The sequence below is a fragment of the Alexandromys fortis genome, unplaced genomic scaffold, assembly GCF_014885135.2.
Source record: "Alexandromys fortis isolate MF-2015 unplaced genomic scaffold, M_Fortis_MF-2015_v1.1 scaffold_68, whole genome shotgun sequence".
Lineage (NCBI taxonomy): Eukaryota > Metazoa > Chordata > Mammalia > Rodentia > Cricetidae > Alexandromys > Alexandromys fortis.
Genome location: NW_026067948.1, coordinates 5,259,213 through 5,279,509, shown reverse-complemented (window position 1 = coordinate 5,279,509; position 20,297 = coordinate 5,259,213). Strand labels below are relative to the sequence as shown.

Below are 20,297 nucleotides of genomic sequence, written 5' to 3'. Positions count from 1 at the left end.
ACCCAAGTCCTTCGGTGAGTGAAAGTCAGTTCCCTTCAGCTGCATGCCCTGTGCTTGGCAGTGTTTCTGACTTGCCACATGATGAGCTAATGTAGCTGGGGCATTTCTCTGTCACCTCAGTGGCCTGAGATGCTTCCTAATAAAAGCTGGGTTGTCATTTGTGCTCAGGCTCACTGATATGCGCAGGCCAGAGAAGTCCGTTTTATAGAAAAAGGCCTTAGTATCTTTGCTGACAGAGTTTGGTAGTCAGGGCCCACTTCATTCTATTGTACCAGTCTCGTTGGGGCTGTACGTCACTGTTCAGTCCCTCTGAGCATCCTTGCTGGTCATTTTTAGAGAAGCCCTGTTTTCCTTTGGGGACCATTTCCGGTGCTTTATCTGACTGCGGTTTCTCGTTCTCCTGTTGTGTGTGCCTCCTTATAATTGCCAGTGCTCTAAATTTACTAAGACAAAATGATGCCCACATTGTTTCATTTCCTAAAATCGGTGGGTTTCTGGTGTAAGATGTGCCAGTAGACATCTTAGTCTTACGAAGTGCATTCGTCTACATTCAGCCTGTAACATAGCTAGAGCTATGTGATAGTTATAAATGGATAAGACTAGTGCTAATTAATTTTTCCCTTTCTGCTAAAAGCACCATGTACTATAATTTAAAGTTAGAAAGCTTGTGGTAGCGCTTCTCTGAGACGTGAGCAGTTGATACCTTAGAACATTCAGACTCTGTAGTTAACGTCTCCCTGGCTGTTGGGCTGATGTATTAAAGTCATAGCCGTGGTCTCCCGTGAATCCCATCCTGCGTGTGTGACTGCCATTGAAAGAGGAAGGGCCGTATAAGAGCGCTGTTGCAGGGACCTCAGCCCATAGGAAGACTCCTTATGAAAATGGATAAAATAATTTATAATATATATTTTTATTGTACAGATATGCTAAACACATTCATAATGACTGCTGAGACTAACAGTTGCTACCTTTATTAAAAATGCTTTGTTGAGCTTTATTTGAGAAGGCATTCAGTCTTTGATCACTTTTTGATGCAAGCAAATAGAGTTCCAAAAAATTAATTTGACTGAAATTAAATTGTTTCTCCCATGAATGGCTTCATTTAAGCACAGAGGGAGGCTTTGTGATTTGCTCTTCAGAGAGTCTGTCTCAAAAGAGAATACACCAGGATCCAGACATTAAAACTCGAAAGCATTGTGAGCATCTCCTGGGAAACCCACAGCGAAGAAGTTATAAAAATTCTGCCTAAAACCAGGAAGTTGGAGTTTAACTGTGTTTAAACAAGAGAGTAACAGAAGCCATTACAGCGACTTGAGAAACAACTCTTCAACTAGTTATCGCTCAGAGGAGTTCTGCAGGCGGCAGCAAGTTTTACTTGTGTGTGCTGGGGTTTCTTTTGGTATGCTTAATGTTTGTTTTCTGTTTTTTGTTTTTTATCTGGGGAAATGAGTTGTGGTAATTTAGACCTTCGACATTTTTACCAACGCGAGAAAATTTCTTCATGTTTTGAAATCCATGATGATCTAACAGCGTACACCATGCTGGTTTTCGCTGGAGAGTCCTGTCCCCGCTGGCTGCTCCAGAGTCTGTTAAGACTGTCTCGGACTGTCCTCCTCTGCCTATTCCCTGTGGACTCAGACGCCTCCAGTTAGGAAAGTCCTCCTCTTCCCCTCTGCCTTTGTTGGACAGTCTTCCATTTACTTGGAAACTGTCTGTGGCACATTCTGTCCTTCACTTTTGTTGTGGCAGAAGCATCCAAACCCGGCTCTGTCCCATCTGCACTGTCTCTGCTCATGGACAGTCTAAAGGGACACATTACAGTGGTCGTCAAAGAGCAGACCTTTGGTGTAAGCCAAGATTAGGTACAAATGAAAGTTTGCTAATTGATTATTTTTTCATGCTGAGTGATTTCTTTGTCACTAGTCTTTTATTTTTCTTTCAGATCTGTAAAATGACATCAAATTGAGAATTTGTACAAAATGATTTATAGAGCATACCTAGCTCATGTTTGACACTCAGCAGATGCTGGTTCTGGGGTACATTGACACCTTCTCTTTCCTCTTTAAACAAAACATTTTATTGTTAGTCTGCATGGTGAGTTATGATGTAGATGCCCTCAGAGTCCCTGAGCTCCTGCCCAGGTGTTGAGGGAGTCTAGGCCAACTCTTGTCCCTGCTTCACCCATTTTGAGTGACAGGAAGTTGTTATGCTTGCTAGAGATCAGAGTGAAACAGAGCATGTTGCAGCTTTCTCGGGGAATTTAAGTATCGAATTCTTTTAACACCTTCTTGCTGCCCAACGGTGTTGGAATCCTTTTGAAAAGGAAGTAGTTGCCGTCCTTCTTTCCGAGGACTATATACTTGGTGGTCTGTTCCACTGAATTGTTGATTCAAGGATTCTACCTGGTTACACCTGGAGCCCAACCCAGGCCATATTTATTACATGGGTGGTTGACAGAGAAAACCGTTGATGTTTGCATCTGATTGGTAAACTGAGTGCCACCACAGACATTCATCTCACGTGCACTCACTCGTTCTGCTACCTGTGTCTCAGAGCCTGGTCTCATGTGTACAGCATTGAGTCTCAGGCTTTCACAACGGTAGGCTCTGCCTTTCAGCTGGAGTAGTCAGACCCTTTCTTTCAGTCAGTCACTGTCTAGATGGGAGCCCACCATATCGCTCTGTGTATTTGCCCCATTTGCTCTTTTTTTTTTCCTCCTTTTGTTTCTGTACATTATTTTGGATTGTTTAACTTTCTTTTTTTTTAAATTTATTAGATTTTTTTTAAAAAAAAAATACCAATCCAAATTCCCGCTCCTTCCCCTCCTCCCATTCCCTCCACACACCCTCCCACCCCACCCCCATCTAATCCTAAGAGAGGGTAAGGCTCTTTGCTTTGTGGAAGGTCCAGGGCCCTCCCTACTACATCTAGACTGAGCAAGGTATACATCCAAAGAGAATAGGATCCCAAAAAGCCAGTATGCGCAGTAGAGATAAATCCTGGTGCCACTGCCAATGTCCCCTCAGTCTACCCAGCCATACAACTGTCAGCCACATTCAGAGGGACTAATTTGGTCCTATGTTTGTTCCTTCCCAGTCCAGCTGGAGTTGGTGAGTTCCCATTAGCTCAGGTAGACTGTTTCAATGGATGAACCCTTCATGGTCTTGACCTCTTTGCTCATATTCTCAGATTCTCATTCCTTCCACTCTTCAACTAGACCTTGGGAACTCAATCCAGTGCTCTGATGTGGGTCTCTGCCTCTGTTTCCATCTGTTGTTGGACAAAGGTTCTATGGTGATATTTAAGATAATCATCAATCTGACTACAGGGCAAGGCTACTTTGGGACCCCCTCCTCTATGGCTTAGGGTCTTACCTGGGGTCATCCTTGTGGATTCCTGGGAATTTTTCTAGAACCAGGTTTCTTGCTAACCCCATAATGGCTCCCTCAATCAAGATATCTCTTTCCTTGCTCTCATAATCTGTCTTTCCTCCCTCTCGACTATCCCATTTCCTCAAGTTCTCCTCAACCCTCCCCTTCTCCCCTTCTTTCTACCTTCCATCCCCTTGCTCCCAATTTTGTCAGGCGAGCTTGTCTGTTTCCAATTTCCAGATGTATCAATATATATGTTTTTCTTTGGTTCACCTTATTACTTAGCTTCTCTAGGATTATGAACTATAGACTCAATGTCCTTTGTTTATAGTTAGTAGTCACTTATGAGTGAGTACATACCATATTCATCTTTTTGGGTCTGGGTTACCTCACTCAGGTTAGTGTTTTCTAATTCCACCCATTTGCATGCAAAATTCAAGATGTCATTGTTTTTTTTTTGTTGTTGTTGTTGTTGGTTTTTTTTTTTTTTCTGCTGCGTAGTACTCTAATGAGTAAATGTGCCACACTTTCTTCAGTTAAGGGGTATCTAGGTTGTTTCCAGGTTCTGGCTATTATAAATAATGCTGCTATAAACATAGTTGAACAAATGCTTTTGTAGTATGATTGAGCATCTTTTGGGTGTATTCCCAAGACTGGTATTGCTGGATCCTGAGGTAGGTTGATTCCCAATTTTCTAAGAAACTGTCATACTGATTTCCAAGGTGGTTGTACAAGTTTACATTCCCACCAGCAAAGGATGAGTGTACCCCTTAGTCCACATCCTCTCCAACGTAAGCTATCATTGGTGTTTTTGATCGTAGCCATTCTGACAGGTGTAAGATGGTACCTCAGAGTTGTTTTAATTTGCATTTCCCTGACAGCTAAGGAAGTTGAACATTTCCTTAAGTATCTTTTGGCCATTTGAAACTCTTCTGTTGAGGATTCTCTGTAGTTCAGTACCCCATTTTTAAATTGTGCTATTTAGAATTTTAATGTTTAATTTCTTGAGTTCTTTATATATTTTGGAGATCAGACCTTTGTCAGTTGCGGGGTTGGTAAAGATCTCCCAGTCAGTGGGTTGCCTTTCTGTCTTAGCAACAGTGTCCTTTGCTTTACAGAAGCTTCTCAGTTTCAGGAGGTCCCATTTATTCATTGTTGCTCTTAGTGTCTGTGCTACTGGGGTTTTATGTAGGAAGTGGTCTCCTGTGCCCATGTCCCCCCTTCATTTCTGATTTTGTTAACTTGGATGTTCTCTCTCTGCCTTTTGGTTAGTTTGTCTATTTTGTTGATTTTCTTGAAGAACCAACTCTTTGTCTCATTGATTTTTTTTGTGTTTTGTTTCTATTTTGTTGATTTCAGCCCTCAGTTTGATTATTTCCTGTCTTCTACTCCTCCTTGATCAGTCTGCTTCTTTTTGTTCTAGAGCTTTCAGGTGTGCTGTTAAGTCACTAATGTGAGCTTTCTCTGTTTTCTTTATGTGGGCATTTAGTGCTATGAACTTTCCTCTTAGCACTGCTTATAGTGTCCTATAGGTCTGGATAGTGCCCTTATTTTTGTTGAATTCAGGGAGGACTTTAGTTTCTTATTTTTTTCTTGACCCAGGGGTGGTTCAGTAGTTGACTGTTTAATTTCCATGAGTTTGTAGGCTTTTTGAGAGTCGTATTGTATTGTTGTTAAATTCTAACTTTAATCCCTGGTGATCCGATAAGACACAGGGGGTTACTCCAATTTTTTTGTATCTGTGGAGGTTTGCTTTATTACCGAGTATGTGATCAATTTTAGAGAAGGTTCCATGAGGTGCTGAGAAGAAGCTATATTCTTTTTTCTTTGGGTGGAGCGTTCTATAGATGTCTATTAAGTCCATTTGATTCATACATAGGTTAGTTCTCTTATTTCTCTGTTAAAGGATTGTGTAATTTTCATTCCACCTGATTCCACTAGTGCGCTATCAGTGAATGCACGTCATCGTCCTGGAACTTCAGCTGTGCAACTTGACTATCACAGTCTGCTTTCTTCTGGGGTGTGTGTGTGTGTGTGTGTGTGTGTGTGTGTGTGTGTGTGTGTGTAAATGGAGGCCAGAGGACAACCAGGAAGGCCACCCACCTCCTCTGAGACAGGGTTTCTCGTTTGCCTGAATCTCACCAATCAGGCTAGGCTGGGCCCATGGCTCCTCCCCAGTGCTGGAATTACCAGCACAAGCTTTGTGACATGGGTTCTGGAGCTTGAACTCAGGTCTGTGCACTTACACGGCAAACACACTACCAACTCTTCATGCCCCCAACCCCACAATCTATTTTAAATAATATTCTGTTCATGTATGCTATAGGAAGATTGTATTCCTGGCTCCTTGTTCTTTGTACCATTCTGAGCTCTACAACATTTAATCACTTTTGGTTTTAAATAGTGAGTTACATATTTTAAAATGTTTTAAAACAAGGGAATATTTTTATTTGTTGCACTCACTTCACTTCTCCCCTCCTCCCCCTGTGTGAGCCCTCCTTACCCTTCTTCTGCTGAAGAGCTCTTTACCACCTTCCCTGCAGTGTGGGTCTGTTCCTGCTGGGCTCCCAAAGCTCAGCCCTGATGCTCTCGTTTGCCTTCTTCCGAGAAAAGTCCTGCCCATCTGGTCCTTTTTCTCTAGAGTTCTAAGTTAACGACTTTCTTTATTTTCCACATTCTGGTGCTGTCTTTTCTCTTGGCTGGGAGTCCGTGGAACTTGATTTACAGACCTGGGATGCATCATGGCTGGAGTTGGCCCACCCTGCTTCTTCTCGCTGCTTGTCCCTTTTCCTTGTTTTTCATTTTGATTCTGATGTTCCATTCTGTGGTTTTCTCTCTTTTTTCTTGGTGTAATGTGTACAGATTTGAAATCTGGAAGGACTTCAGCCATTATTTTAGATCTTTTCCTCTGCACTTGGGAATAGGCGTACAGATGCGTCTGTGTGCCCTGTCACTTGGCTGGGTTCTTGAAAGTGTGCTGTTGCTTGGGAGGGTCTCAGTATTGTGCCTGTTTCTCGACAGGCAGACAGGCTGTCTCTCCTCTCGTCTGCCTGTGTTCCTCCCTTATTCTGATACTCCCCATCCCACGTGCACTTTGCTAACTACAGCTAGTGTATTCTCATTTCATAGGATTTCTGATGACAAAATTGTGTATATTTGTTATATACAACATGCTTTAAAACACATGTACATTGCAAATGCAGTCTATATATAGTCTTTTTATCAATGAAGTATACATTCTTGTGAAAGTTAGCTACAGACAACAAATAACAACCAGAATGCAAGCCCGGGATGTGTAGACCGTTTTCACTGCCAGCTGCAGTGAGTTCTTACTCCTTTTCTTGAAAATCAAGGGTTAACAGGCACCTTTCCACAGACAAAGGACTAACTGTAGCATCTTGCGTAGCATAGATTCTCTTTTCTCACATAAACATCCTGATTACAGTTTCTCCTCCCTCTCTTCCAGATTCTCCCCCACTTCCCTCCCATCCAGGTCCACCCCAGTTCTGTCTCTCATTAGAAAAGATACAGGCTTCTGTGGGATAATAATAAATATAACAAGATAAAATAAAAACTAACACATCTGAATGGTATAAAACAAAGAACCAGAAGGAAAAAAGTCCAAGAGAAGGCCTAAAAACAGACCCACTCGCCTGCACACTCGAACCCCATAGGAACACTGCATTGGTAGCCATGATATTCATGCAGAGGACTTGTAAGGTGAAAAGAGAGAAGAAAAATATAAAAACAATGAGATTAAAGAAGCAAACAAGGAAAAGCTCCAACACAACATTTTGAGACAGGGAATCTCCAAAGTCACCATGAGTTAGTCTCCTGTTGGCATCTCCTGCTGGGCCTGCGGCCTCCCCTAAAGGGCGGTTTGTTTCCCCAGTGAGACTCAGGTGGAGAAAACTAAAGTTTTGTTTGCGAGTGCTTACCAATTGAAGGTAGCTTCTGAGTTTGGGGGGGGCATGTGTCCAGTTTTTCAGCTCTGGAGTTCCATCTGGTGCGGACCCTGTGTCTGCTGCTTCAGTCTCTGAACTCATGAGAGCCTTGCTTCCTTGCTGTCTTCCATCCCCTCTGGCTCTTACAGCCTTTCCACCTCCTCTTCCTCAGAGTTGCCTGAGCCCTGAGGGGAGGGACTTGAGGGATACATTCCATTTAGGGCTGAGCTTTCCGAGGTCTCCCAGTCTCTGCACATTGTTCCCATCTGCTGCAGGGGGCAGCTTCTCTGATGACAGCTGGGCAAGGCACTGATCTTCGTCCCTGTCTGGAGTGGCCTGCGAGTTCCCGGAGGTGCCAGCTGGCGCTGGGGAACTGCTTCCCTGACCAGAGTGCCATAGGTCTTATTTTTAACTTCAGCAAATATTGCATGGGTCTTATTGTGTATTCTGTTTGTTTTCCCAGATCTTTGTGTTTTCCTTTACACCCAGTGTAAAGTGTATGTTTTAAGTTCCATGCTCACTAAATTCCTCGTCTCTTCACGGGTGATTTTCAGTCATGTGCTGGTTTGAATAAGAATACTACCGAAGGCTCATATATTTTAATGCTTGGTTATCAGGGAGTGGCACTGCCTGAGAGGGATCAGGAAACGTGGCCTTGTTGGGGTGTATGCGGCCTTTATAAGAGCCGTCATGGTGTCTCTTCACAGCAGTGGAGCACTGACTGATACTTGGATATGATATCTGAGCAAGATTTGAGTACATAGGAATAGAAAATACAAAGACTTACAATGGAGTATTTTATTGTTATGTAATTTTTTAAAGAGTGATTATTGTCTGAGGGAACTAGTATCAAATTTGATATATTCATTTCCTATCAGTATATCTTTCTGCAAATGTGTCCACTAATTTTGTATTGCTGTGCAATAGTGGTTGGCCGTCCTCATTCCAGGGTCTGGTCCTGGCTCAGCTGAGTCTCCTGCTGAGGAGCTTCAGTCAGGATAGCAAACAGTGATGTGCCCTGAGGCCCTGGGTCATCTTCTGTGTCGACAGGACAGTGGTCCGTGTCACATGAAGGACTCAGTTGTCTGTCTGCTCCTCCTGCTGTTCCCTAGTCTCTGTCCACTCCTCCGCATGGCTTCGATGCTTCAATACCCAGGAAGCATCCTGGCTGCTTCTAACACGTCTGTATCTCTGATTTCTCTACCTGACGTCTAGACCGTCTTATAGGTCAGGCCCTTCCTTCGCATTGGCTTACTCCATCCCAGTGACCTTCCTTTTGTTTAGAGACCCAGGTCACTCCTTAGAATCCTTCTCTTCGCCTTGTACAGCTGCTCACAGGGTCCTGTCCTCAGGTCCCGTTCTTGTTCTACATGGAGCGGGAATCATGGGGTTGTCTTACAAGTCTGCCTACTGTGGTTTCTTTTGTATATTAATATAATTTAAAGACTTTAATCATGGGACTGCAGAGATGTTTCAGTAGTTAAGAACACTGGCTGTTTTCCCAAGGATCCTGGTTCAATTCCCAGAACCCACTTGGTGACTCAAATCCATCAGCAACTCCAGTCCCAGAGGACCCAACAACCTCTTCTGACCTCTGTGGGCACTGAATGCACTTGGTGTACAAAGATAGATGGAGACAAAACACTCATACATACAAAACACTTTTTATAAAAGGAATTAAGTTAGGTTTCATGTAAAGGGCATATTTTTGGAAATACTAATAAACTATATTAAATAGATAGTAGAAACCAATTAATTTTCTGGATTGTAACTTAACCTTGGTAGATTACTTTATAATTTTGTTTCTCTAGAGTATAGTATAATTAACTCTCATTATTCTTAGAAAAGAATCTTGGTGAAATTTTGATAATTTTCCCTTCGCTTAGCAATAAATATGTATAATTTCAGAAACCCTGTTTCTTTACGTAAATGTAATACTTAGATCTGCGCTCTCCTCAAGTGTTTTGAAGTTATATGGTAATGCTGTAGCAGCACGAGACGGGAGTGAGTGCTCTTCAGGTTGTAAGTGTGGTGTTGCTTAGCTACCTGGCCTTTAGTTGGAAATGGTAGGCATTGTGACAATTAGTGGCCCTTAAACTTCTGAGTGTTGGCTCCGACACAGCGGTTTTATGTAAGCCATTCACCTTTGTATTGTAGATGTTATTGTGAGAGGTTAAACAAAAGAGGAGTGTATTTAACAGCAGTCTGTAGAGTACCGGAACTCTATAAAATCAGTCATTTTAGGAAGCGCTTTAATGGACACAAATGGAATTATAAAAATACTTTAATATGAGCTCACTTCAAACACAGCTGTACTACAAAATGCAATAATTACACTGATCTTTCACTTGACTGTAAGGAAAAATCATTGGAGGATATCTAAAATATCACACGTAGTTGTATTAAGATAGCAATGCTGTTAGGGCAGGAATAGCGTTGAACACACACTGAAAATGCACTCTGTGACATGCTGCTGTCATGGTACCCATGTGGCTCTTTGGTAGCTAGCATGTCAGGAGTGGAATGGTGTGGAATGCTCCCACCAGTGGGACAGGTATGTGAAGCTTCTTTTATTTTCTTCTCCACTGTGTGTGTGTGTCTGGTGTGCGTGTGCGTGTGCATGCACATCTGTTTTCCTGCATGTGGAGGTCAAAGCTGATGTCAGGAATCATCATCCACTGCTTTTCTACTTTAGAGCTCACATATACATCAAGTCTCCTGTCTGTGCCTGCAGAGGCTAGAGTTATAGGTGGGCACACCCACCTTCACTTGGGTTTCTGGGCATCCTAACTCTGGGTCTCATATTTGCCTGTCAAGTGTTTTACCTACTGAGATATTCCCGCAGCCAGGAGACTCTTTTAATGCCATTTTTCCCCCTGTGGATTTCCCTTATCTGCCTCACGTAAAATTCATACCCTCTATACATATAGTTTCTTTAGATATTTCTACAGATAAATATGAGATGATCAGTATCCACTGTAATCCTACGTCTTCCAGAAAAGCAAAGCTATTGGTGTATTTCTCTCTTTTAATATTTGTTACAGAATTATAAGCCATATTTCATATTTTATTTTCATGTTGTTTTAACTTCCTTATTATGGGATAGGAATCTCTTAAATCACTAAAATCGTATGGAAGCATGTTGGGGGCTGTACACTACCCGGGTGCAGTCCGCTCAGGTCGTTTGCCGATGTTTACTGAGGAGGTGGAACTGGGAATCGTGTAACCCTCTATATCGGCACCTCCCAGGTCCTTGACTGTGGCTCCTAGAGGCAGAAGAGACGTTCTAAAGACCTAAAACCTGAGGTTGACCTTGCTAATCAACATTGCCAGTTTAACTTTAAACAGCAAATAGTTTCGACTGTTTCTACGACAGGGAAATTTTAAGTGTGAATTAGTGTTTTATAGTTTGGTGAAAACTTGTGTTCCCATCTCATTCATGGATAAACCCTGTGTCTTGTGAATTTGCAGGAAAGCTTCATGAATTTAACTTTTTCTGTCATATTTCCCTTTTAATTTTATTTCTATACTTTGTAAAATGTGGATATTTCGGAAATTGGTTTCCATCCATGCTGTTGTGTTCATTAATTGAGGCTGGGCTCATCTCTCTTCCTAGACTTCCTACATTTTACCTCTTGTCTTCTGCGCTTCTGTTTGATCTGAATCATATCAGTGTACATCAGTGTTTCTAGTGTTGAGTGAAACATCTGACTTTTCAATACCGAGTGCTGAGTATGTGAGAACTGTACTCCCTTGCCATTCATAGAGTTCTTCTGTCAATAAATTCTTCTGCATTCATATAACATTTAGCATAGGAAGTTGTTACAATCATTGTATTCATTATTATTAGTAATTTCGCACTGTATAGTTTATTGATTAAACTTTCTGATAAGAGTGTATATATAGAAAAATGAGTTCAGTTCTGACTGTGGTCTCAGATGTCTGCTGGGGTCTTGGAACCCATCTCTCACAGATAAGGGAACTATGGTAAACCTTTGTTATTGTTAGCCATTGAGATTTGTAAAAATTAGTATTTGGTAATTTCATGTATGAATACAGTGTATCTAGATGATAGCGACCTTCTACTCTACCCTCCCAACTCCTAGCTCACCTGTAATCTTGGCTGCCTATTTCTGTCCTCTTATGTCATCCTTCTGGTTTTGTGTCAACACCGCATTCTTGGCTAGCATTATCCGTTGTTTTTTTTCAGAGCTTATCCCTCTCCATAGACTAATGTAATTATTTACCTGACACGGCATGCCATAGGTATCCCTATCTGCCTGTTGTTTTAATATTGCTATTGTTAATGAAAAATAAAATCTAGTCTCTTTCTTTTACTGACACAATTGGTGACTACTGATTTTAAAAAGAACATTTATTTCAAGTATGAACTCTTCTTAGTAGTCTTAGAGGTGAGTCTGTGTACTTTGTTATATGTATAAATAGCTTCAAATGAAAGTTTACTGTTCTTTCTCAGGAGTGTATCTGGATTGGCCAGTGAGAATAGAGTATTATTAATAAAAACCTTAACAGTAGCATTCTCATCACAGAAGTGGAATTCTTGGAAAGGAAAGGCTGTATTAGCAGCGCTCCATCAGAATGGAAACGACAGTGCAGAGCAGGCATCGTAATTACCCAATCAGATTAGCCACCTGTCAGTTACTCACGGGGGGGGGGGGGGGGGGGGGGGGGGGGGGGGCAGCATCTGACTGTCACTAGTGGGTCCCTTGCTGCAGATGGCCCGTAGAGATGCCGTAGGAAGGGTACCAGAGACCGAGCAGGCATTTGATGCTGGGACGAGGCAGGACTTGCTGAGGTCTTGACTTTGTGACCTCACCTCTGACTAAATTTCTCTCCCTAGGAAGGTCAGCGATGATCATGGCAGAACTCAATTGTCTCAGGACAGTTGATGGTGGAGCGAGATGGGTCAGATCCCTCAGGCCCCTGCGGGCACATTTTAAAAATCTGAAGCTGCCTGGGGACCAGTGGGGTCTTTCTGTTAGGACTGTAAGAGTCAAGATTTTCCTAGACTGTTGGTGCACGATAAACCACTCCACAAATTAGTGACTTCAAACCTTGATTGTTTATTGAGTTGGTAGTTCTGCAGGTTGGCAGTTTGGGCTGAATTCACCTGGACAGTCTTCTGTTCTCTCTGGCCTCCCTGAGTGGTGAGCCTGGCTGTGGTGAGCTGGACGGCCTAGCTCTGGTGTACCTGGCTGTGCTTTGCTGCAAAGATGTCTGCTCTCCACTTTTCTTCCAGAAGCTTGGGCTTTCTCATGATGGGAGCAGGTGTCTAAGAGAGCACAGAAACAAGAAAACCCTGAGGTTACACCTGAGTTACATTCCTTTAACCAAAAGCTGTTTCTAGACCAGCTGATTCCAGAAGCAGGGGTGTAGAAACATCACTCCTGTCCCCAGCCTGACAATGAAATCAGAGACCTTGTCTCCGCAAGCTGGACCGGTGCTCTACCGCTAACCTGCATCCCTGCAGACTCCACCCTCAATGTGACCTGCTGTAGGCCAGTGAATGAAGAACCTGGAGATCACAGTGCCTCTAGCCTGGGTGGAGCTTCCTTTACTGCAGGAAATCTTGCTGCTGGCTTCCGTTTCTTCTTGGCCTGTTGTCCTTCTTTTCTTCTCAGACCAGTGGTTCCCAGCCTCCCTAACTCTGAGACTCTTTAATACAATTTGTTGTGGTGACCCTCAACCATAAAATTATTTTCATTCGAGCCGGGCGGTGGTGGCGCACGCCTTTAATCCCAGCACTCGGGAGGCAGAGGCAGGCGGATCTCTGGGAGTTCGAGACCAGCTTGGTCTACAAGAGCTAGTTCCAGGACAGGCTCCAAAGCTACAGAGAAACCCTGTCTCGAAAAACAAAACAAAACAAAAAAAAATTATTTTCATTCTTGTTTTATAACTGCAATTTTGCTACTGCTATGAATTGTAATGTAGATATTTGTGTTTTCTGATGGTCTTAGACAACGGTTGTGAAGGGGTTGTTCATCCCCCTAACGGCTGCAACAAATACAGCTTGACAACAAGATAATTCTTGAGTTTTCTATTATTTGTTCATTTTTGTTAAAATTCATGTTGAATATTAATTTTTAAAATTATATCATGGTCCTTATAAAATTTTATTTACAAGTGTCTTCCCTATGTCCTCAGGATGTATCTCTGCAGTGGGTGGGCATTTTTCTTCGTGATTTTCTTTATGGTTTTCCTTTTATTTTATCTATTATTGCTGTGTGTGTCCACTGCTGCTACACACGTGTTGAGCTCTTAGGACAGCTTTCAGGGCTCCAGGCTCTCCTTCTGCTCTGTCTGCTCTGGTCCCTCCTAATGTCTCTGCTGTGGCATGCACGATCCAGGTTTGTTAAGCCGCAAGGTTCCAGGTGACTCTGCTCTCCCCACTTCCACCCTGGTGTCGAAGTTCTGGGCCTCAACAGAGTGTGAGTGTCCCCTCTGCCCTCGTGTGAAGACTTCTCAAATCTGTGTCCAGGGGGTGGTTTTCCTGTTCCCAGGCCTGGCTAGAGTGGGAATAGGAGAAGTACACTCGGGTCTTTCACCTGGGACTGACAGGGCTGATGCTGTGTGTCCCTTGGAAGATGGCTTACCACACAGATGCCTGCTCCTCTGCCTAGATAGAAGTCTGTGTGTCAGTGCCCAATATAATGTCACGTGGCTTCTGGGGCTCGTATGTAAATGGATATATGACAAGGTGTGCCACTACGGAGCTTGGGATGCAGTATGCGGCTTGGGCCATCCCATAGGTCCGTCTTCCCCCATAGAAACAGCAAAGCAGGTGGGAAGACAGCAGGCTCCCACAGCTTCTCAGCAGCCTCGCCCTCACGGCCAAGCAGTTTCTAGCAGAGCAAAGCAACTCAAGAACTGGGCTGGCCATCTCCTCCTGGCCCGGCATTTAAGACTTGCAGACAGTGGAGGCACTTGGGAGTCTTGGAGGAGTTAGGTGGGTTTGGGTAGGATGTGTGTTGTGTTTTTGTACCTTTGCATTGGGTTGCAGTGGCTGAAGTGACCCTTTCACAGTGATTGCCAAAGACCATCAGAAAACTTCATGGTTCCTAACAGCAGCAAAACTGCAGAGATGATGAAGGGCGGTGGGGGCACCGCCTTTAATCCCAGCACTCAGAAGGCAGAGGCAGGCGGATCTCTGAGTACGAGGCCAGCCTGGTCTTAAAAGAAAAAGAAGTAGCAATGAAAATAATTTTATAGTCAGGGAACTGTATTAAAGGGTCACAGTGTTAGGAAGTTGAGAAGCTTGCTCTAGACAAAGGTACACATGATACAGCGTGGACTGTGGGGCTGTGTCAGAGATGTGTCTTGTGGACTCAGGCAGGCTTGGGCCTCAGCAGGTTGGTGTGGAGATGCACAAGACAGGTAACGAAGGGTGGGGGTAGGAGCAATGGCTGAGGGAGGATGCAGTTGTGCGGGAGTTCAGCTGGGAACACCCTGGGAGCTAGTGTCTTTGGGTCAGTGAGTTTTGAGGCAGCACAGGGTAAAGGCATTCTCTGGGCCCTCCAACAGGTGGTTGCTGCTTTGGGATGAACCCTGGAGTGTTCTACGATGTCTTTGTCCTCTGGTTTAGTGTGATGTGTGTTTCCTATCAGCAGCATGGCCCTCATGGAGCCATAGTTCAATAGGAAAGACGAGGCATGGAAAGCTGAAATGAATAGAAATAAGCAGCGGCAGCACTCTCCCCTGCTGAGCAGGTTGGCGGTGGGGAGGGGCTGGCCCTGGTGGTCAGGGCGGACCCCTCTGAGGAACTGATCTTGTTAGGAGTCAGCTTGCCTTCCAGATGTTTATCTCATTTGAAGTCTTTCCCTTTATTGCTGTCCCGGCGTGTTCATTACCCCTAGACTCCTCTTTTCTGTCGGCACTTACTTTACCCATTGCTGAGTCAATCACCTCTTGTTAAGCTGGCCCTGTTGTCCTTGTTTTGCAGAAACCAAAGCCGAAAGATTGGCACCCTCCTGGAGGCTTCATCCTGGGGTTGTGGGCACTCATCATCATGGTCTTCTTTAAGACCTATGGGATCAAGCACATGAAGTTCATCTTTTAGACTCAAGGATGTGGGAGAAGAACAAATGGAAGATGGCAGCCTTGAATAAAAGCATAGATTTTTATGTTTTTAAATACATTGCTTGTGTGTAAATTTGGGAAGAAATTAGGAAAAAATGATTTTAATGAACGCTTGGCTTTATCATTAAAATACTGTTAATACACTTGTTTATTAGCCATTAACTGTTATCATTATGTTTGTGCATGTGTGTGATATAAAGCCTGGGACAGTGACATTGGAATATATTGGTTGTTTTTGTCCTCTTTTCACTGTGAAAGTAAGAATTGTGAAGGTATTAATTATCACTAAAAGCGGTAACTTCTGTAAATAGTTTTGTGTGTGTTCTTTGGGTATTTTTATGTATATTTTTCCCCAATGCCCAGCGTATACAGAATATACCATTCATAATCGTTTTGTTTTATAACATATTATTAAGCTTTCCCCCCTGCTTGGATATTCTTCAAGAATACTTTGTGAACCGGACATGGAGGTACTGTGTTATAATCCAAACTGCTCAGGAGGCTGGGCTGAGATTGTGTGAGCCCTCAGGTCAGCCTGGACAAACAACAGCGAATAAAAGACATGTCGTGTTCATGGCATGATCCGTGTTTGTTCCCTTACCCTGTGCGTTCATTCTGGAGGCTATTACCGACTCTTAGCCATTCCTGGGATCTGCCGAGTTAACTGCAAGGGAAATGAAAACAAAGACTTCGGAAGCTGTCCATGTGGAAACTTGTGCCTTAGAGAGTTTCTTCTGTTAACTGCTCAGAGAAACGTGCCTGCTTATTTTCCATTTTTAAGCATTCTGTGAGCTTCTAGAATTGATTGTATCCTCTTTAGTTTTTATCCTGGAAAAGTCAGACTGCCAACTAGCTGGATCTTTGCTTTCCCTGAGGACATGCATGGAGCGTGTACACGCACTGCTGGCCCTGATCCCACAAGGCACTAAACATCCCTTTGTATTCCATAAGATGTAAGAGTTCACCCCCCACATTGATGCTTCTAGAATGCCAGTCATCTCTCCATTTTTTCCTGTGATGGAAGGAGGGCTGACCTGTGTTGTGGTCAATCTCAGAGGCTCTATTCCCTTTCAGACCTTGGCATCTGAGTTGGTTAATAAACCACAGAATCTCTTAACCTTTTAGCTCTTAAAATATTGTGTTGTAGTTATAAGCAAGACTCATAATTTCACAGGCAAAAGATTGTCATCTCCTGGACTAATACAGGTAATGTTGGGGTTTCTTTAGCTCTGCGTCTTTAATTGACATTTTTTTATTGGTGTGCTGTATAAGACAAAAAGGAAGTTTTTATCTGGAAGCATCTTCTTGAGCATGGGAAGAGGACACACAGAAGTGTGGGTGACCAGGAGGTCACAGTAAGAGCCATCTGACCCTGTCTCTGTCCAGACCACACCCAGGTCATGGAGAGCATGCCCGTGGCGTGAGAGGATTGTAGCAAGGGGGTTGCTCTTGGGCCAGAGTATGAACGTCAAGAACCACACCCTGATGTGAAGACTGCGGGGAAACAGGGCTCTCCCTCAGAGGTGGGGAAGCGTCCTCTTTTAAACCAGCCTGAGAGTTAGGGTTAATTCTACCTGGGCAGGCTTTGGGAGGGCAAGGGTTTGTTGTTTGTTTTTGTTTTCATTTCCCTTCTTAAATTTTCAGAATACAATTGAAGCAAAAAGCTTAAAGTCTGCTTGTAGCTGTAACCTTATTAAAACTCTTCTGTCTTCAGTAAGTAAATCGTGTGTGAGCAGATACAGAAACTAACACCTATCCCGAAATATACCCTCAAGAGTCCCAGGGAGTGGAATGAAACAGTGTGTCCGGGATGGATGAGGGACGAGATAACGATGTGATAAACATTCCGGAAGTTGTAAATGCGCTGTGCGGTTGTTCTCATTTCTGCTTAGGGGCACACAGGGGCATGGGTGGTGGTGACAGGGTCCATCCCCTGCTGCACTTCCGGGCCTTCTTAAGCTGCTCCACGATACTCCTGTTTTTGCCGATGTTTTTTCTGTCCTCCCCCATAGTGTCCTTGAGGGAGAAAAGAGAAGGAGACAAATGGACCCCCATAGGCATGCCCTGACATTTCTGATTCGGAGAGTGCATGGCATAACGATGCGGTCCCCAGAAGGCAGCCTGCCTGAGAAACGAGACCCAGACCAAATGTTGTAGATTCCAACCTCACGAGATATTTATTTGCAGCTTGTGGAAGGAAAATGTAGCTTGGATGCAAAGATGATAAAATCGAATCAAAAATTAGAAGTAAACACAAAAATAATGCATGCATTTATGATTTCAATTTTTATATATTCTCTATACTTGAAAGTGATGAGCCCCACAGCAAGCATAACTCAGCCCCTTCATGCTTACCCAGTGCTTTCTGTCCTGGTGGATGCAGCTAACATTTCTTCCATTATGTATGTTGTATAGCCGAGTTACAGTTACTGTGGGAGTCATCATTCGAGATTTTGATGCATGTGTTTCTGGAATCTGTACAGCAAATGTTGAATTAACATATTATCCTTTTCAGTTTCTTTTTACCAGAATTAAGCCTGTCTGTAGTAGATGCTGTTTTAACTTGTGAAAGAAATATTTTGTAAACGTACTTGGAGATATAGCTATAGAGCAGTGAGATCAGTATCTGGGTCTGCTTTGTGGCACCAGCCTCGTTGCTTCATGGCTTCACTCAGACCCCAGGGCCTTGTTTGCTGTTGTGCTGCCCACACATGATGGCCCCCACAGAACCGGTTCTGTTCTGGACAGCACACCTTTGGGAGTAACCCAGCTCCCCCTCCTGCTGTGCAATAATACTCTTATGCACTGGAAAGAATTGTCACTCATGTTGGCAAGTAAAATGCTGATTGACCAGTAGCCAGGCAGCAAGCATAGGTGGGGCAACCACATTAGGAGAATTCTGGGAAGAGGAAAGGCAGAGATGCAGTCACCAGCCAGACAAAGAGGAAACAAGATGAGAATGCCTTACTGTGAAGAGGTACCAAGCCACGTGGGTAAATGTAGACAAGAATTACGGGTTAAAAAATTTAAAGCGTAAGAGCTAGTTAATAATAAGCCTGAGCTAATAGGTTAAACAGTTTATAATTAATATAAGCCTCTGTGTGTTTCTTTGGGATGGAATGACTGTGTGACCGGGAGGGACAGAAACTTTCATATACACTCTCCCTTTTCTTTTGGTGCAAAAACATTCACTGTCTTGTGCTATGAAATATGTGGCTCTAATTAATTATGTGCATGCAGATAGATAGATAGGTAGGTAGGTAGATAGATAGATAGATAGATAGATAGATAGATAGATAGATAGATAGATAGAAAATTGTACTTTGCTCTTAGCTGTCCCTCCTGCTGCCCTTTTCTTTCCATACCCCAAGTAGTTCCTCGTCTGTGTCACATACATGTATGAGAAAGGTTTCAGATTTTGGATTCAAGGGTGATAATGTGACAGACTGCCATTTGTGAATATATTTATATTATATATATTTTTATGTATTAGAAGAGAGATAATCGCCACAGGCAGAGAGGCAGCAGCATGCAGAGGCTCCAAGAAGAGTTCAAACCCACGTGGCAGAGTGAAAGTCCCTTATACATTTTAGAGGAAGGGGGAGGGGAACTAGACTGAAAAGTTTGTCACACACCCTCACCCCCCCCCACCCGCAGTCAGTTAAAGAATGGATAGACATCTCTCCTGGTTGGCCATTACATGGGCTGGTAGGAAGGGGAGGCAAGTGGCTAGAGAAGCAGGTTACTCTGGTTCTGAAGACCAAATTATTTTAGATTCTGTAATCATCAGAGTTCAGCCAAAATGGAGAAGCTTTACAAAAAAAATGGTGTGCCCTCCACATAACTACATATATGAAGGAGATATGTATATATAGCTGAGTCTAACTCTGCACGTGAGAAAACATGCAATACTTTGTCTTTGCTCCATTGTCTTCTCTTTTCTCCACCCCTTAGACCTTCTTCCCTCAAAATCCTACTTTCATGTTCACCCCATATTCGTGCTTGTATGTATTCAAGTGTAGAGTTTACATAGAGAACGTAGTCTTTGACTTTCTGAGCGGCTTACTTGCCTTAACACCAAGGTCTCCGATTCCATCCATTTGCCTGCAGAAATGTAGTTTGGTTTCTTTACCTCTAGCTTCAAATCCACTGTGCATCATCACACGGTCGTCCGTTCATTGGCTGGTGGGCATCGCACTGGCCCTGTATCTTGGCCATTATGGGTGGTGCTGTAGTGAACATGACTGCAGATGGATGAGGTTTTGCTTCCTACCGAGAGACTGAATAAGATTAGCGGCACTCCCTTTAATAAAGGCATGGATAGTGTGTTTTGTAGGTTGATCAAATTTGCAACATTATTTCTGACTTCTGTTCAGATCTTTTGAGACTGCACACCATTCTCATTTTTCTTTGCTTTTTCAAAATGTAGTAAATGCTGGAAACAGACATCTACTTAGTTTTTACTTTGTGTGAAGAGCCTCTCCCTCATCAGGAGGTGGAGTCTACAGTCTCCCCCTCCTTGGATCTGGGCTGGATAGACACTTCATTCTACTCACTAGACTAGTATTGCCACATTTCAGAGTGAAGCCATAAAAGGTGACTGTGTGTATGTCCTGCTCGTCCCTCAGGGCCTCCAAAGCCAGCCACCACTCCCTGAGGGAATCTGAACCCTGTGGGAAGCTGTGCATTTGTGTTCTGCACCTGCAGACCAGGTACCAGCCAGTCCTCAGCATCATCACCAGAGGTCCAAGAAACAGGTTCCCGAGGGACACCACCTCATTATTGTCCAGAAATACAGGAGAATCACAGTTAGAGAAATATTGTTACTTTAGAGCAGTTGCTTAGCAATAGTGGCTGGGACCTTCTTCCTGTGTGGCCCCTGGAG

At 43.4% G+C, this 20,297-nt stretch overlaps 1 protein-coding gene across 2 annotated transcripts in view; it reads left to right on the top strand.

The window, feature by feature from the left end:
- Positions 1-16,012, top strand: part of Pigk (phosphatidylinositol glycan anchor biosynthesis class K) — a 62,909-nt gene extending 46,897 nt beyond the window's left edge. For both annotated transcript variants that reach the window (XM_050149492.1, XM_050149491.1), the window contains one exon: positions 15,276-16,012. In XM_050149492.1, coding sequence (XP_050005449.1) covers positions 15,276-15,355 — 80 coding nt within the window. In that variant the 3' untranslated portion in view covers positions 15,356-16,012. The remainder of the gene's footprint in view (positions 1-15,275) is intronic.
- The last annotated feature ends 4,285 nt before the right edge of the window (positions 16,013-20,297 follow it).